This window comes from Plecotus auritus, assembly GCF_963455305.1.
Source record: "Plecotus auritus genome assembly, chromosome: 7".
NCBI classification, from domain to species: Eukaryota; Metazoa; Chordata; class Mammalia; order Chiroptera; family Vespertilionidae; genus Plecotus; species Plecotus auritus.
In genome coordinates, this window is record NC_137774.1 from 152,335,732 (window position 1) to 152,351,534 (window position 15,803).

At 42.7% G+C, this 15,803-nt stretch overlaps 1 protein-coding gene across 6 annotated transcripts in view; it reads right to left on the minus strand.

Moving 5' to 3' along the window:
- PDZD2 (PDZ domain containing 2) overlaps positions 1-15,803 on the minus strand; it is a 360,570-nt gene that overhangs the window by 16,727 nt on the left and 328,040 nt on the right. For 3 of the 6 annotated variants that reach the window (XM_080677882.1, XM_080677884.1, XM_080677883.1), the window contains 5 exons: positions 15,224-15,341; positions 12,433-12,534; positions 11,500-11,776; positions 10,647-10,781; positions 3,036-7,239 (listed from right to left, as the gene is read on the minus strand). In XM_080677882.1, coding sequence (XP_080534008.1) covers positions 7,073-7,239; positions 10,647-10,781; positions 11,500-11,776; positions 12,433-12,534; positions 15,224-15,341 — 799 coding nt within the window. In that variant the 3' untranslated portion in view covers positions 3,036-7,072. Of the gene's footprint in view, positions 1-3,035; positions 7,240-10,646; positions 10,782-11,499; positions 11,777-12,432; positions 12,535-15,223; positions 15,342-15,803 lie in introns of those variants that run through there. The other 3 variants (XR_013961080.1, XR_013961082.1, XR_013961081.1) reach the window with 3 other exon arrangements.

A 15,803-nucleotide genomic window follows, 5' to 3' on the forward strand; every position in this document is an offset into this window, starting at 1 on the left:
GCTGATCAATGATTCTTTCTCATCATTGATGTTTCTATCTCTACCTCTCCCTTCCTCTCTAAATCAATAAAAAAATATTTAAAAAAAAAGAAAGTATCAATGTAAACTTAAGAGGTACTTCCCCCACCCCCTTTTAACATATATATATATTTTTAAAATATATTTTATTGATTTTTTTACAGAGAGGAAGGGAGAGGGATAGAGAGCTAGAAACATTGATGAGAAACATTGATCAGCTGCCTCCTGCACACCCCCCACTGGGGATGTGCCCGCAACCAAGGTACATGCCCTTGACCGGAATCAAACCCGGGACCCTTCAGTCCGCAGGCCGACGCTCTATCCACTGAGCCAAACCGGTTTCGGCTTAACATATTTTTATTTATTTCAGAGAGGAAGGGAGAAGGAGAGAGAGAGAATGATGAGAGAGAATCATTAATTGGCTGCCTCCTGCACGCCCCCTGGCCATCGAGCCTACAACCTGGGCATGTGCCCTGATTGGGAATTAAACTGTGACCTCCTGGATTATAGGTCAGTGCTCAACCATTAAGCCACGCCAATCAGGCATCTGTTTTTTAGAGAGAATGGAAGGAAGGAGGAGAGACCGAGAGAGAAAAACATTGATGTGAGAGAGACACATCGATTGGTTGCCTCCCACATGTGCCCAACCAGGGTCAGCAGTTGAGCGTGCAACTGAGGTATGTGCCCTTGACCAGAATCAAACCTGGCACCCTTCAGTCCAAAGGCCAATGCTCTATCCACTGAGCCAAACTGGCTAGGGCTCCTCCCCCTTTTTTATTGTGGTACAATATACATAAAACTTACCATTTCAACCATTTTTTAGTGTATAATTCAGTGCTGCCACTTTTTGTAATTGTGTTATATTTGCATTACACGAACACTGTTTATACAACAGAGTCTCTCCCTTTAGCTTACTTTAATCTTAACTCTTTAAATAAACACATACTCAGTGCTCACCATCATTCCTTATATTATTGTCTATCCAGTCATTTTGGTTGTCTTGCTCTGTGAGTGTCCCCTCCACGTCCCGTGTGGTTCAGGGTTTGGGTTCTGGAGGAGGCCGCACACAAATGAAAGAGACTAGACAAGAAAATATAAATTTGGGAATATTGGGGGCCAGGCGGGAGCCGAGCTTGAGGAAGGACTCCGCTTTGCTCTGGCCTTGTGATCCCTTTTATTCAGGTTTGGGATCCACCTATAGCCCTTAGGCAGACAATTTCCAGTAACAGCTAGATGATAGCCCATCAGCAAGGATTTACATAAGACTAAAAGGTGGAAGTTGCTTCAGCTCCCTTTGTCTCAACTAGACAGTGGGTGCATGGCTCTGACCCTTGCCAGAGCCTTCAAGGTTGACCAGCCTTCCGAACTCCTTGTCCACCTCTTTCTGCTAGTGAAGGCAATGGCAGCCCAACATTGCTCGTTTGTTAGTTTCTTCAGAAAGGGCTTGTGAGCAAACACTCCATGTTTCTGTATGATAACGACAGTGTATCTGCAGCCTTTTATTTGAAAGTCAGTTTGTCTGGGTAAAATTCTTGGGTCACAGTCTTTTTCTTAAAGTATCATTTTTTTTTGGCATAAGGCATACTGTCAAAGTCTGATTCAAATATGATTTTCTTTCCCTCATGAATGCCTATTCTTTTTGCTTGAAGCCCACGGGATTTCTCCCCCAATTTCCCCCCAGTGCTACTACAGTGTGTTTGGTCTGTTCTGGAATAGAACATGGTATGTTCTTTCAGTATGTAGTGTCAATGTCAAGTCTTTTTTTATTCTCAATTTCAGGAAAATTGAAGCTTTGTTTGTTCTGTTCCCTTGTTTAGGTGTTCTTCTTTGGGGACTGCTATTATATATCTTCAGTATTTGTCAGTTTTGCTTGGGTTCTTTTCTCTATTACTGATCTTTAAACATTTTACCCTTTTTATTTTAAGAAATTATTGTATTATTCACTGTGAATGATCTTTTTAATTTAGTCTTTTCTGAAATTAAGTTTTTCCCTTGAATTTTAATGCCCAATTTTAAAACATTTTCTAATTTGTTTATATTATTCATATTTTTCTGTCGTTTTCTTGATGTATTTTAATTCATGTTGAGGTATTGTAGTTTTCATTGGTCTCCCAGCATGTCTCTGATGTGTTTTTGTTGTTGTAGGGGTGTATTTGCTCCTTATTCTCTATTTTCTTTGTGTGGGATTTGACCTAGATTATCTTCTGTTGCCCATTTTTACATGAAATTACCTTTCCTGTTCTGTTAGAAAGGACAAGTGGGTCAGGGTAGCTTTTCTAACTGTATTTATTCTCTGACCACTCTCTTCTGGTTCGCGTGTAAAGAAATATGGCAGCTTACTTTCTGAGATCTGGTTCTGCCCCCCTTTATCTGGGCCTTGTTCATCTGGACCTCTATTGTTCTTGGCCTGCTCAATTTGGATTCTGTTCCTAAAGTTTCTCCTCAGTCTGAGGAACTGGCAGGTTGATTTTGAGTGTGCATAACCTGCATCAGCCCTCTCTACCTTCATCAGGGACCTCACACACTTGCTCACATTTTTTCACTAGGTGAAAAATTCCAGTTTCAGCTGCTGCCCAGTTGCTCCTCAGAATTCCTGTTGGTTATGGGGTGGGGAGTTGGGGTGTCTCAGGGCTTTAGGTTCCCTGTTGCTTCCTTCTACTTGGCTTTGCACAGATCCTGATACCAAATTTGTCTTTTTGGTAGTTTGTCCCCACCCACTTGTATGTTTTGGTGATACTAAGTTCTGTTATAGATGTTTACCAAGGTTTTTCAATACTAGTTGCTCTCTGTGTATGTGTGTGGTGTTAGCAGTAGGAAGTAGGGAATGGGTGGGATGTGAGATTAAAAAACTTGGTCATTGTTCTATCTTGCCTGAATCTGCTGGGATAGTGCCTAGTAGTTTGTTAAATTATGAGTCTGTGGCTTTATAGCTTCTGAATTGACCATCATATTCACTTTATAATTAAAACAATATATTTGGCTTGTTAGATTTGTTTTCCTTTCTTGCTTTTAAATCTGTGACTACTCTGCAATTTTATTTTGTTGTAAGGGATATATTTGGTTGCAAGGATCCAGCTTTCACACCCACCCACCCACAAATAGTTAATTTCTCCAAAACCAGTTATTGAATAATCTTATGTTTTCTGCCACCAATTAAGAATGTTACCTTTGAATTTTCTTTGAATTTAGAAATACTATCTATACATGTATTTGGCTCTTTTTCCGGTAGTTTGCATGTCCAGTTGTATGGAAGAAGAGCACTATTTTAATCATAGTAGTTTCTGATAATGTTATAATAGTGCTGTCTCCCTCCTACAATGCTTTCAAAATTCTTCCGGCTATTTTTACATGTTTATCCTACCAAATGGAATTTAGAATAATTTTGTCAGGTTAAAAAATTCTTTTGAGGTTATGGTTGGACTTACATTATATTTATAGATTAGTATGGGGAGAATTGAAATCTTTATACTAGTAGTATTCAGTTATTCTATTCACGAATAAGCTGTATCTCCCGTTTGTTTAGGTTTGTCGGTCCTGGCTAACTAAGGTTAAATATATTTTTCCATTGCTGTTGTAATTAGTTTTTTCCCCCCATATGTTCTGTTGGTTATTATTTAGGTAAGCGCTTGTTTTGGTGAATACTTTTTGATAGCCACCTTACTAAATTATAATACTTTAATCATTTTTACATTAATGTGTTTGAGTTTACTTTTGTTTCTTTCCATTATTTATACCTCTTTTAAAAATGTTTGTCTAATTGTATTGGCTTGTACTTCCAGAACATTGTTGTTCAACTTAGTGAACATCTTTTCTGAGTATATTCCTGACTTTAACGGGAATAATGGAAAAAGAACTTGGTCATTGTGAAGAATGAGAGAAAAAACTGACAGGGAAACTTTTGCCAGTAGCATTAAGAGTCGAGGTGAGGTTGGAAACCATGAATTTATAGCAGCATTATTTGGAGTGATTGTGGTATTTTCTCTAGGAATTGGTATGTAAGAATCAAGAAGTGGGCTCGTTGGAAGGATCCAGGATTTAGTTGGGGCGAGGGAGCTGAGCCTGTGGGCTGGATGGGGATTGTTGTGCTCACCATGGGGTCTAGTCTGAGTAGATACGAGAATGAAGAGCGGGTTCTGATGGGGAGAAAAAGTGACAGTGCTTGTTGAACTTGAAGACAGGAGGCAGTAGTGGGAAGAAGGGTAGTGCAATCTGGAAGGTCAGGAGGTTGTGAAAGCGTGGATGTTTGATTTAAGTTAAGATTTCAGAGGTAGAACAGTTTGGATTGTGTGAGATTCTGAGTATGGTTGTGGGAAAGAGTGGTTGACTTGTTCTGTTGCCTTTGTACCTTTCACCCACTTGGGTAACAATAAACATTTACTATCTTGATAATTTAAAAGGTTATTCTGTAGTTGCAGAACTAGAAAAACAAGTAATAAGCAGAGTGTTTATTTTTTTTAAAATTACTTAAAAAAAGTTTACAGAGATGTGGGTTTACATAACTTGGCGACATTTAAAAATGTACAGGCTATTTCATATTATTGCACTTAATCTTTAATAATATAAGGCATTTTATTTTACATAAATAAAGGATTATATCAAACAACAGGTGTGGTGCCAATTAAGTCAACCATAAAATCAAATGAGATGTGTCTGGTAGAACATAAGTGAAACTCAACCTTCACAGTCTATCCTTGCAACTACGATTTACATGTTATAACACATATTTAGCCTCATAGCTTATTGTGAATGACCAGTTAAAAAACCAAAACAATGAAAGTCTTAGTAGGATAATACCATTAGTGTTCACTTCAGGAAGTATAGGAATTTATTAGACTAATTAGAAATACTAGTCATGCCTGAACACTGAAGATAAATAAATAGCTCTCTATCTTAGGGTCAAAAACAGTTTTGCTTCCTACCTTATGTTCCAGCGTCAGCCAGAGAACCATTCTGGCAACATCTACTAGAAATGGCTGATGACTTTAACATTTTAATGAGCCAGAGGTGTCTACCCTTGCACTCCTCAGATTTGAGTGAGGATCAGGGACTCTCAGGAGGAGACCATCCCATTGCTCTAGAAATTCCTGTCTGCTCACAGAGGACTGTGTTTCTTAAGAGGCACAGCTGGAAGAGTAGAGGCAAAAAATAGTTTTCAGTGTTGATTTCAAATAGTTGCATGTCAAGAAAACAGAAACCACAAAACTGACCCCAGAGACTTAAAAACAATCTAGCATGCACCTTGTACTGACTTTCTATAGTATCTTACCTGGAATTGTAGTGAAAGTAGAAGCTAAATTAATCAGGTCTTTCTAGCTAATTCCTGTACTATGTTTTCTTTTATAGAACCTTTTAAAAGGTGAGAAATCTGGGCTCACACCAATCATATATTTCACTTCCATCTGAGACCTCTCTGGGCAACTCCATAGAGGTTTACTAGGATTAATCACTCAGGAAAATGATGTACAAAGTGACAGCTCAAGTACTTCCATGATCCTGGGGGTATGATGACCTGTGTTGTTCTCTCTAAGCCATAGACTCAAGCTATAGTTTTTGAAAGAAGCTCAACATAAAACCTTAGCGTCATCATGTGCACAGGTACACAGTGTCACCTGTATTCCCTGGACTCAGTCAGCTAGTGTGTGCCCCCCGAGGATCTGGGTTGTAACTACATAGTACTGCTCCTTTACCTTCAAAGTGACTCACTTTCCTCCATTTTCCTCCTTCATTTTGGTAAAGGAAGCTGATGAAGGTTTGAAGTATGAGGGGAGAAAAGCCAATTTTGTAGCAAGGACCAGCACCTACAAAATTCATGCTTTGAAAGGAGAGCAACTGGGATAAGTTTCACAAGCAGCATGAGTTACAATGGTCTTCTGCAGGGAAACAGTTTTGGCAAAAGGAATAATTTGCAAAACAGAAACAAAAACAGCCAAAATTTCAGTCACTGCAGAGATATGTCATAATACCCAGGTCAGGTAAAGTGATCCAATGCTTAGAAACAGTACATTTTGTAAGCTTTTTGGGAAAGGGAGGGGTTGGGGAGGACACAACAAACAGTCCCCTAAGTGGATTATTTTAAGATCCTCTTATTTGGATGGTAAATATAATGCCTATGTTTATAAATCCAAGGATACTAAAAAGATATTTGATTTCTAAAAATTTAAATTACTGTTAGAGTACATAAAATATAGAAATGGAAACCCAGTGACTGATATTTTTGCCTGCTTTTGTGTTGACCAGTCTTGAATTCAAGCACTTACTCAAGATAAGTTCCAAACTAGATACAAGGTGCTTTCCAAGCTGGAACTTTCTGCTCATTTTAAGCAGCAAGTTCATGGCTATTTAGTACAGTTTATCAGAACTGCATTTCTGTAAAACAGCCTTATGATTGACATTTTTAGACCATGACCAACACTTCACTGTGATCAGTAACCCACTGAGTTGAACTCTGCAGCCATATATTGCACTTTACACTCACTAAAATATACCACTTTCTGTATTTTGTTTTTTCATTTTTGGATAATTCCTGAGCTTAGCCTAACCATTAGGTCATAAATTTATTATTATTATATTTTAAAGTCTCATTTTCTTTTCAGGGTAACATACAGACCTACAGTTCTGTCCATTGAATGTGCTTAAAGCATTGGTATTTACTTACAAAATTATAAAAAACTAGAGTCCGTTTAGTCATGACATTTGTGTAGGCTCCCCAATCACCTGGATTGGGATGTTGCGAAAAGGTGGCCAAAAGAAGTGAAGGTCTAACTCAATGTTTGAAATGAAAGAAGGCACCCTGCCATGTCTTATATCCCATTAGTAACAGTGAAAGGTGGGGGACGGGTACCAGAACAAAACGAACCCTCCTGGCCTAGGTGTTCTCCAGGGAAGGCTTCCAGATTCGAGCATCATCTGTTAGTAAAAATGTGGGGATTTTTATAGTCCTTGCCTACACCAGTGTTTCTCTGCTGTTTCGAGACGTCCTTCTGACTTGCTGAAATACGAAGGGAACAGAGAAAAGGAGATTCTTATAAAAAATGTGTCACTACTCATGCTTATTTCAGGAAGAATTCCTATGCTTTCTAATTACTAACTGCACAGGTCCCTCCGGAACAGACTTCATAATATTCCAGGCATCGAAGTGCATGAGCCCAACCAGGGGTTTCCCGTTAATGGCAAGGATTTCATCCCCAGCTTCTATTGTTCCAGCATGTTCAGCTGCACCACCTGTGAGAGTAAATACAGAATGAGGGCTTGGTACTTACATGGTATTCACAATGAAGTCCAAGTAAGCTAAAACCATCAGTGAGAAAAATCTCTAAATATGTTTATAGTCTTAGGAGAGAGACCCATAAGATGAAATCTGACTTTAAAAATTCAAATCTGTAACCCTTCCTGTGCAAAATCTAAGCAGCTGAGAAGGCATTTCAAAAGAATATATATATATATATATATATATATATATAAAGGGGTAATATGCAAATTAGCTGGGACAACTTAAGGCGTCACGACTGGCTCAGGAGGAGCTGCATGCGCAGATGGGCGGGAGGGGACTGTGTGCCAGCCCTAGCGGCTGTGGGGAGGCTGGGCCGGAGCGGGGACACAACACCAGGGCTGGGGGTGTGCTCTGAGCATCTGCGGCGTGGCTTGGAGCACGCCCCCACCCCAGCAGACACCAGACCACTCATTGGCTAAACTCCCTGTATGCTGCCACTCGCAGTGTTCTTGGTAACTTGGGTAATAAGAATTCAAGATAGTGATCTAGGGTTTTTCCACCTCACTCCTGGAGGAAAAAAACAAACGTCCGCTGCTGGAGGGGCTAAGAAATGTCATATCCTACCCTAACTGGTTTGCCTCAGTGGATAGAGCCTCGGCCTGCGGACCACAGGGTCCGGGTTCGATTCTGATCAAGGGCATGTACCTAGGTTGCAGGCTCTTCCCTGGCTGGGGCCCAGGTCAGGGCTCATGCAGGAGGCAACCAATTGAAGTGTCCCTCTCACATTGATGTTTCTCTCTGTCTTTCCCTCTCTCTTCTCCGCTCTCTAAAAATCAATGGAAACATATCCTCAGGTGAGGATAAAGAAAGAAATGTCATATCCTTTGAAAGACACATCTTGAAAATGCCTAAAGAAAGTTGTCATTTTTTCGTGGTGAAGGGACTGGAGTCCTTGTTGATTAAAAAAAACCTTGGCGGCTGCAGCAGCCAGCAGTGGCAGCAGCAGCAGGGTGATGGGGGTGGCGCCTTCCCTTGATCAGCCCAGTCACCTCCCACAGAGGGAGGCCAGGTTGTGGCTTAGGAGCGGGCCTAAACCATCAATAGGACATCCCCTGAGGGTTCCTGGACTGTGAGAGGGGGCAGGCTGGGCTGAGGGATGTCCCCACCCCAGTGCACAAATTTTGTGCACCGGGCCTCTAGTACAAAATAAAGAGAGAAACTTGAACAAAGGAAATCAATAGCTAAAATCCAAATGGCCAATAAATGCAGGGAAACAGGTTCAACTTCTAATTGTTAAAGATGTTTGTTAAGATATCCAAGTTTGGAGACTGTGTGCTTACATGCCCAGCAGTGACTGCAGATTACGTGATTCCTTAGAAGCTATAACATATTTCTGTTCTGCAGCTTTGTGTATGGTCTAGCAAGTTTATGAGCTTTGCACATATACACACCTAAAACAGTCATAGTGAAGAAGTGCACACTGGCTGTGCACTTAACGTGTAAAAATGGCACTGAAAGGAAAATTCCCAAATATGAAAATAATTTTCTCAAAAATCATAGAGCTCAAAAAACAGAGCTATTCCATCCTAAATTTCTGAAAATCATTGTTAAATATTGTTTGATATCAATATACTTATGATTTTAGTTGGGTACAGTGATTGATAAAATAATAAAAATATAGCTGAAAGAAAAGTTCAAATCCAACTGACTCAAGGACAAAAACATTTTATGTTAATGATAGAGGCAGATACTGTCTTTAACAACCTAATACTAATTTTTAAGACAATGCTAACAATTAGTATATTAAATATTAGCGCTGTTTTATTACTAAATTTAATACTAACAGTATCAGTGTTATATTAAATATGATATATATACACACAAATTATTGTTGGTTCAAGTTCATGAAGAGACCTACTGCTCCCTCCCATTTCACTTTCTTGTAGTCTGGAAATTGCAATCCAGTAGTTTTATTGCTAGCTTTACCCAGTGGCCAGGTAAGTTTCTATTGAACGAAAAAAACGTTTTACATAAATATTAAAGGCATGCTTTAAAATTAAATACCCATTGCATTTTGAAGTTACTTATTACATGTTCTTACAAGCTGACATCTTTTTAAAGTATGATCTTTGTAAAACACTGTGTAATGTGAAGTAAGAATTCTCGTGATCTGTCCACAATGTGTTAAGTGACTATGATTTTGGTTGATGTTAAGTGCCCCTGACTGGCTGATCTGATGTGAACATACCAAGCTAAGTAATGTCATCAATAACAACTCAGATGAATTAAGAACGGGGAGACAGGAACATGGAGTCAGAGATACAGTGTAGAAGTCAGGGGCACAGACTCTAGAGCAGCCTTGGGCAAACTACGGCCCGCGGGCCGGATCCGGCTGTTCTATCTGGTTCTCTTGCTCTCCCCTCCGCTCCTTTACTTTGAATTTATATTAGTTCACACAAACACTCCATCCATGCTTTTGTTCCGGCCCTCCGGTCCGGTTTAAGAACCCATTGTGGCCCTCGAGTCAAAAAGTTTGCCCACCCCTGCTCTAGAGCCAGGCTGCCTGGGTTCATGCCTGGTACTTATACCTGTGACCTTAGGTGCGCAATAGTACCTTTATGATAGGATCGTCATGTGGATGACATGAGTGAATACATGTAAAACACAACAGCTAACACACATTAACCCTATCCTATGTAATAAAAGGCTAATATGCAAATAGACTGAATGGTGGAACAACCAAACAACCGGTCACTATGACGTGTGCTGACCACCAGGGGCCGTGTGCGGAACATGGTGGGCGTTGCCACGGCGGGATTGGGGAACAGGTGAGTGGGGATGCCAGACCAAGGCAGGGTGCTGGTTGCTGTCATCGGGGCAAGCCTCTGGTGGTTACTGAAAATTCTTTGCTTCCGCACACCAAGGTCCCACCCAGCGCTCGCACCTGCTGCCAGTGCCCAGCACGGGTCCCAATTGCTCAGCGCCATCAGCGGGTGTGAGCGGCGACTGCCGGTCCTGGTCACCCCTGAGGGCTTCTCCAACCTCCCTCTGCTCCTGAGGGGTGACCGGGACAGCAGCCACCGCTTGCACCCGCTGCTGGTGCAAGCCCCAATTACTCTGTGCCATCAGCACATGGGAGTGGCGGCGGGAGCGGGACTGCCAGCAGATGGGACCGGGGCCAGCGGCTGTGGTGGGAGGGGCTGGTGGGGGCACAGAGGATGGGCCAAGACCCACCCCTGTGCCTACCACAATGGCCCACATTTCCTTTCAAGGTGCACGGATTCGTGCACTGGGCCCCCACTAAAGCATGAAAAACATTTTAGATCTTTCAAAAAAAAAAGTGATTTCCAAATGGAAGGGGCACTGACATTCACAGAAATAGACAGTGGACGGCAGATTGTGTTTTCTGGGACATTACCTTTGTACACTCTCTTAATGAACAGGGGCCCATCCCCAGACATGGACGATTTTCCTCCATCCAGGCTCAATCCCAGCCCAGCCGAGGTCTTCAATACTTCAACGCACAGAGCGTCCTGTGCAGCTCCTCTTCTCCCTTCAGTGAAGATGGAGACAACAGGGACACTCATTACCTCCTGTCGTGTCCCATTTACCTTGAAGTGCTGATGACAACATTTGAGACCAGTGTTAGGGTTGGTCTCCCCTCCTGGCTATGTTCCTGCAGTACCTGCACCTCTGTTCTTCTAAGCATGGAGCATGCCTTTATGCTCAAGCAGAAATCTCCAGAGGCCCCCGTGTCGGTGCATGTCTCTGTGAAGACTGAAGTCCCACGTGGGGACCCAGCCTGTGCTGCAGAAGCAGTGCCCATTCTGACTCAGTGCTTAGTGTGGCTTCATGTGGAGCCTGGGACGACAGTGTGCAGCGACTGTCTTTAAACACCCTCCTTTCCAGATGTTCCCAGGACAAAGCTCAGCCTGGAGCTTCTCTCACCTTTCAGTCCCCCTGAACAAGGGCTTCTTGTTTCACTTACCAGCCATTTAAGCCCTAATAGGATGGAAATTCAAAAGGGCTTCCTTAGGACATTGAGAGAAGCTGTCAAATGGTCATTTTAAGTCTTCAATAGTATGGCTTTAATTGCTGGGTTGTTTTTAAATAAGTTATTTGTAACGCGGCTTTTGCAAACACTAGACTTCGCTATATTTAATTTCTCTGACCCATTTAATAAGGTAATCGCCATTATTTTCCTTTGTGTTCAGCCCGAGTCTATGCTGCCAGCTGCTCACACTCTGCTGGCTGGTGAGGGGGTGTCTTACCCATTCCCATTCCAGGCTCCAGGGAGATGGTGTCTCTGGACAGCCAGCCCTTCCCATTGGCTGTGTGTGGCTCCTGCCAGGTAGAGGGCCTGGGCTGGTCATTTCCTTTCTTGATGACCACGAGGACATCTTTGTGCAGCTGTGCCTGGTGCAGAACCTTCAGGACATCTCCATGGGCCAAGCCAGCCAGTGAGGCACCATTGACTGACAGGAGGAAATCCCCTCGGTTCATAGTCCCTTCCTGAGAAGCTGCCCCCTGAGAAAATACCCTATGGACCTGGGACAAGGACAGGACAAAGCCAAAGTCATTTATGACCTCCAGTAAAAACAAAGGGGTAACTGCAGGCTTGCATTAAAGGAACCTTCTAACGGCAAATTTCCCAAGTCATGCAAACACTTGGTTTATATCAAAAACACATTCAGTGTGAGGGGTGGAATGAAATGTCAGTGCCCAGCATCATGTCTAATATGTGCCTAACACTCCATGGGGCAGTAACACTACAAAGAGGAACCGGACCTGACCTTGTCCAGGGAAGGTGGCATCTCCCTAATGATCTCCCAGGCCTTGAGTGATGCAAAATTTAAACGTGGTGGTTCTTAAGAAGTAATTTCATAAGCAAAAACAGGTTTGGTCAGTTAATTCTAATGTCTTTCTGAACAAACTAAATATTTAGGTGAATTTGAGGCTATACATAATTGTGTTTGTGTGTATTGGCACCTAACAGGTCACTTAGCCTGTCCATCAGTCAGCAATGTGTGAAAAGGCTTATCTTTGTCAATGAAAATATTATGTACTGCTTTTCCTCCTTTTGTTCAGGTGGCAGTGAACAAACTCCAGCAACCTGTGAACTCACTGACGGCAATTTTGTCCTGATCGAACTCAGAATTGCTTCAGCATGACTTCCCCGAGAGCTTCTCCACATCCTCACTCACCACAATCGCATTTGGCTCCACATCTGTCCCTCCTGCCACACTGAATCCCAGACCCGAGCCTTCTTTTTTAGTCAAGACTATGAAGCAGACATCTTCTTTATTCTATTGAGAAGAAACAGAAGGAAGAAGTATATTCCCTGTGCCAAGAGTAACAAATGGTATTGACACCCCTTAGTGCTGCAGTTTATCCCCATGAAACCCAGTGGTTCCTCAGGGTTTGAACTAGAGGAGCCACGACTCCATTGTGCTGCGCTCCTGCGTGGTACCTTTATGGGTTTTCGAGGGTCCAGCCTGTAGCTATAGAACCACGGGAAGGAAGCCATGGTGGGACTCTAGAAGCCAGTCTAGCCACCAAATGGTGTCCTCCCAAATTTGATCATGAAGGGAATTCTTTATTCTATAGTTATGTCTATAGTTCAGCAGCAAAGGGAGACGCGTAAGTGCCAAGAGCCAGGTAAAAGCACGCTGAGGCCACCTGTTCTGTGCCCTCCACCTCCCGTGCTCAGTTCACTGGATTCCACGTGCAGTCAGGGAACTAGTACTCATAAAATACAAAGTATGTTTAAAAGTATAAAGTATGTCACAATATTTAGAGTACATTAAAGCTGTCAACTCCTGTATTGGACATTCTTAGTAGTGTTTTAAGGTTAAGTAACAAAAGACCACCCTATGTTTCAAGCATTGATCTAAAGATACCTTGATAAGAGGTTTTAAAATAAAAAATGAGCTGGGCTAATTATACTGAATTTTCAGTTCTTCCACCCACACGCTAGAGATGACTCACATTTTAAAGATCTGCTGGGTTTCCCATCAAGTGATATATAATCCATCAATTTGAGGTGCTCTCAAACCCAGCAATAGAGGAAGAATCTAATAACCTTTAAGGATTGCTTTGACAAGAGAAAGTGAAAAAGCTGGGAGAGAAAACCACCTCTGTATTGTGCTGGGAAAGGAACCCAATATTTGGTTCTGTGAGTTAAGTCATAAGGCCTAATCTTAGTCATTTTACATTTCTCTAAAGTTAATTCAAACCAAGGCTCCATATGCTAACAACAGAATGACCTGCAGAACTTTTTGGGGGTTGGGATTTCCACGTTATGGGCAAATTCGACCATATGTGTGCTCAGACACCGTTCAATGGAGAGAATGATGACGGCTTTCTCAACAAAAACGGGAGATGTGGCTTGGCAGATGAGCTCTGTGCAGCTGCTCAGAGGTAACGCTTGATGGAGAAATGGGACTACTTCTATTTAAATGTGTTGTTGGAGCAAAGAAACAATACTTGAAAATGGGACTCTCCTGTATCCCAGGACACATTATCACCAAAGCTTTAATTTATTCAAATTATTTACAGTGTACTGGAAGCTGATCGATTGTCAGGCTGGATTTTGCCTCTGAGAAGCTCAGCACAGCATCAGGAAAGCTAGAATCACCATCAGGGACTCCTCAAGGTTTAGCTCTAGAAACCAGAAGACCAGGGTTTGTTTTTTTACTCTGGTCTCTCATAGCACCCTCAGAAGTCACAAGAATCTGTTCTGTACAGTTCCATTTTCAGCACCTACACACTCATTGAGAAAAAGCAAGGCAGGAAACTTCTGGTCTAAAGATGGCAGAGTGAGGACATCTGTGCTTGCCCGGAACCGACTGAAGACAGCTGCATGCTGATGAAAGCAAGCATGATCTTCAGCACCAAGCACAACACCTGCCTGCCGGGTGGTGAATAGGAACTGAGGTCAGGGAGGCCCCACATGACCCCAGGTGGCGCTCGGCACCCTGTGCGCACACACAGTCTACCTTGGGGTCCCTCCCTTTTGTGAGGATGGTTGAGACCATTTTACCTAACACGAGTACAGGTGGCCCCTGGCGCAGCGTGATCAGACCTTGACTGGAAATCATCAAGTGAGTCTTCCCACGTGCAAAATGCTGACTTACAACAAGTTGAAGGAGGAAGGAGACAATAGATTAGTCCCTTTTACTGAAAGTGAAAAATACTAGATGTCTCACGTGTTTCTTGGCTGCAGAGACCCAAACCAGTGGGTGGAGAACCAGGAGAGGCTGCTAACGGCCACTGGTCTCATCCCTCCCCCCTCTCCCTCTGGCTCACTCCTCATTGGAGGCCAGCGTCACAGCCCTTCTGGTGTTAGAATTTCAGATGATGCCAGTGACCCAGGTACATTACCACTCAAGGAAAATTGCTCATACTTGCTTTTTTCTCTAAGTAGAAAGTTTTCATTTCTTAGGGTTCGAATCTCTGTGGATAGTCCTGAGAAGTATTCTAGATAGGAACCCCTGGTTTCATTTGTTACTATTACCGTCACATCCAATTTATTGGAAAACTTTATTTGTAATGACTTTGTCTGGAACCCCAGGCTTCAGAAACTTACACTTGGGGCCAGGGCAAGGCCACACAGGCATTAACTCATCTCCCCAGCAGATGGCGCCATTGACAGGTAGTTTATGTCCACTTACGTGGACAAAGGCGCTTGTGGTCATTCCCCACCAGTTGCCTAGTTCTGTTTTGAGGACTCTGCAGACAAACTCCAAATGCAGGGTTGGGTGGGGAGGTCAGTAACTAGTCCCCACTGGGGAATTAAATGAGCAACTGCACCAATCTGGTACCTAAAAATGCAAGACAAGGTTTAGCTTCTAAAGCAGTTTGCAAGTGAGATTGGGCTGTGAGCTCACAACAGGAGACCTGGAGAAGGGCTCACAGACATCTGAGTGCGTGGCCGTACCTGGGCACTGACGTGGCGGCAGTTCTGTGTCCCCGTGTCCTCTGCATTTCACTCACCTCTGATTGTGCTTTCGCTTCCTGCATGAGAGTCAGGATGGTAGATTTCGACCTCGCTGATGACAAAACGGACTGTAATCTTTGCTGGTCCCCCACTGAGACTAGAAGTTGATCCAAACTAAATAATATAAATACATTAGGAGAATATTAAAGAAAAAGCAATTTCTCTACTTTGTAATGATGCATTTAAAACGATCTCCTTTAGATTGTATTGTAGGTATTTTCAATGGAAATAACTATGGATTCAGGGATTCCCCCAAGATGTTAAGGGACCAATGTGGTAAAAGTTGTTATATTAAAAAATACACAATGTATAGGCTCAAACGAAATGTTTTAAGATGTTATTGATTTCCTGTTTAATTGCAGTCACCTTCACAGGTCCCAATTCTTCCCTGAGGCGCAGCCCCGTCCACCACCATCTCTGAGCGTTTCCCTACTGAGAAGCCTCTACTTGGCACAACATTTGGGCAAACACATCCCCCTGCAGGCACCGTGTTTCTGTAATGGTATTGAAAACAATGGGGCTAGCCCTAACCGGTTTGGCTCAGTGGACAGAGCGTCAGCCTGCGGACTCACGGGT